This window comes from Limulus polyphemus, unplaced genomic scaffold (genome assembly GCF_000517525.1).
Source record: "Limulus polyphemus unplaced genomic scaffold, Limulus_polyphemus-2.1.2 Scaffold3277, whole genome shotgun sequence".
NCBI lineage: Eukaryota > Metazoa > Arthropoda > Merostomata > Xiphosura > Limulidae > Limulus > Limulus polyphemus.
Window position 1 is genome coordinate 32620 of NW_013668887.1, and position 2446 is coordinate 35065.

At 37.6% G+C, this 2446-nt stretch overlaps 1 protein-coding gene across 7 annotated transcripts in view; it reads left to right on the forward strand.

The window, feature by feature from the left end:
* LOC106469055 (Down syndrome cell adhesion molecule-like protein Dscam2) overlaps positions 1 to 2446 on the forward strand; it is a 77591-nt gene that overhangs the window by 25314 nt on the left and 49831 nt on the right. For all 7 annotated transcript variants that reach the window (XM_022397452.1, XM_022397455.1, XM_022397449.1 and 4 more), the window contains one exon: positions 1651 to 1798. In XM_022397452.1, the coding sequence (XP_022253160.1) occupies positions 1651 to 1798 (148 nt within the window). The remainder of the gene's footprint in view (positions 1 to 1650; positions 1799 to 2446) is intronic.

Consider the following 2446-nt stretch of genomic DNA (forward strand, 5'->3'; position numbering starts at 1 on the left):
TATGTCTATATATATTGTAGAGCCTCCAAACAACAATGTTGGTTTGTCAGTTATATATGTCTATAGATATTGTAGAGCCCCCAAACAACAATGTTGGTTTGTCAGTTATATATGTCTATAGATATTGTAAGCTCCAAACAACAATGTTGATTGGTCAATTATATATGTCTATAGATATTGTAGAGCCGAGGAGGAGAGCAGACTGTGGTGAAGTTACTTAGTAAAGTCTAGAGGAGGAGAGTAGACTGGAGTGAAGTTACTTAATAAAGTCTACAGGAGGAGAGTAGACTGGAGTGAAGTTACTTAGTAAAGTCTAGAGGAGGAGAGCAGACTGTGGTGAAGTTACTTAGTAAAATCTAGAAGAGGAGGGTAGACTGAAGAGAACTATGGTGGTAAAGTTTTAAGATGGAGAGTAGACTGGAGAGAACTATGGTGGTAAATTTTAAAGGAGAGTAGCCTGGAGAGAACTATGGTGGTAAAGTTTTAAGATGGAGAGTAGACTGGAGAGAACTATGGTGGTAATAATTTAAGATGGAGAGTAGACTGGAGAGAATTATGGTGGTAAAGTTTTATGTTGGAGAGTAGACTGGAGAGAACTATGTTGGTAAAGGTTTAAGATGGAGAGTAGACTGGAGAGAACTATGGTGGTAAAGTTTTAAGATGGAGAGTAGACTGGAGAGAACTATGGTGGTAAAGATTTTAAGATGGAGAGTAGACTGGAGAGAACTATGGTGGTAAAGTTTAAAGGAGATTAGCCTGGAGAAAACTTTGGTGGTAAAGGTTTAAGATGGAGAGTAGACTGGAGAGAACTATGGTGGTAAAGGTTTAAGATGGAGAGTAGACTGGATAGAACTATGGTGGTAAAGTTTTAAGATGGAGAGTAGACTGGAGAGAACTATGGTGGTAAAGTTTTAAGATGGAGTGTAGACTGAAGAGAACTATGGTGGTAAAGTTTTAAGATGGAGAGTAGACTGGAGAGAACTATGGTGGTAAAGGTTTAAGATGGAGATAAGAAGGGAAGATTTGAGTTGGTAAATGATAGAAGAGGATAGTTTATCAAGTATTATATTTACAACATACATTGTTAATATCGAGTGATACTTTTATTAATCTGTAAAATACTGTTTTTATCATATTTACAAACTGTCATTAAAATATTTGGAACTGATACAAAGAACTGTTGTGACTGCAGTTCTCCCCCTCAGATTCACTGGGGTGAAGTTACTTAGACAGTCTAGAAGAGGAGAGTAGACTGGGGTGAAATTACTTAGTAAAGTCCAGAAGAGGACAGTAGACTGGGGAGGGGGGTTACTTAGTAAAATCTAGAGGACGAGAATAGACTGTGGTTACTTAATAACTTAATAAACTTAGTAACTAGGGTGAAGTTACTTAGTAAAGTCCAAAGGAGGAGAGTGGACTGGGGTGAACGATGGTGGTAAAGTTTAAAGGAGATGTTTAAGAAGGAGATAAGAAGGGAAGATTTGAGTTGGTAAATGATAAGAGAGGATAGTTTATCAAGTATTATATTTACAACATACATTGTTAATATCGAGTGATACTTTTATTAATCTGTAAAATACTGTTTTTATTATATTTACAAACTGTTATTAAAATATTTGGAACTGATACAAAGAACTGTTGTGACTGCAGTTCCCCCTCAGATTCACACAAATGATGAAGTCGCGGAAGTTAAGAAGTCTGAAGAGGTTGTTCTTACGTGCAGCATTTACGGAGATGATCCTCTCGCCGTGTTCTGGACGAAGAACCGAAACACCATCTATACATATAACACACTTCGGTAAATCTGCCTGAGTATCGTGTCGTTTCTTGTTACAGTGGTATTTTTACTGTAAGTTTCTAAAAGAGGTTTTTGCTCTGCTGTAGGTCTAGCGCTGTATCCTTATATATTTTCAAATAAGGTTCTAAGAGAGAAGTTGACACTGCGGTAAGTCTAGCTAGGTATCCTTACTATCTTCTTAGTATTTCTAATATAAGGTACCAGGAGAGATGTTTACACTAAATAACCAATCAACATTGTTGTTTGGGTGTCTCTACAATATCTGTAGACATATACAACTGACAAACCAACATTGTTGTTTGGATAGACTTTACTAAGTAACTTCACTCCAGTCTACTCTCCTCCTGTAGACTTTACTAAGTAACTTCACCCCAGTCTACTCTCCTCATCTATACTTTACTAAGTAACTTCACCCCAGTGTACTCTCATCCTCTAGACTTTACTAAGTAACTTCACCCCAGTCTACTCTCCTCCTCTAGACTTTACTAAGTAACTTCACCCAAGTCTGCTCTCCTCCTCTAGACTTTATTAAGTAAGTTCAGCCCCGTCTACTCTCCTCCTCTAGAGTTCACTAAGTAAGTTCACTCCAGTCTACTCTCCTCCTCTAGACTTTACTAAGTAACTTCACCACAGTCTGCTCTCCTTCTC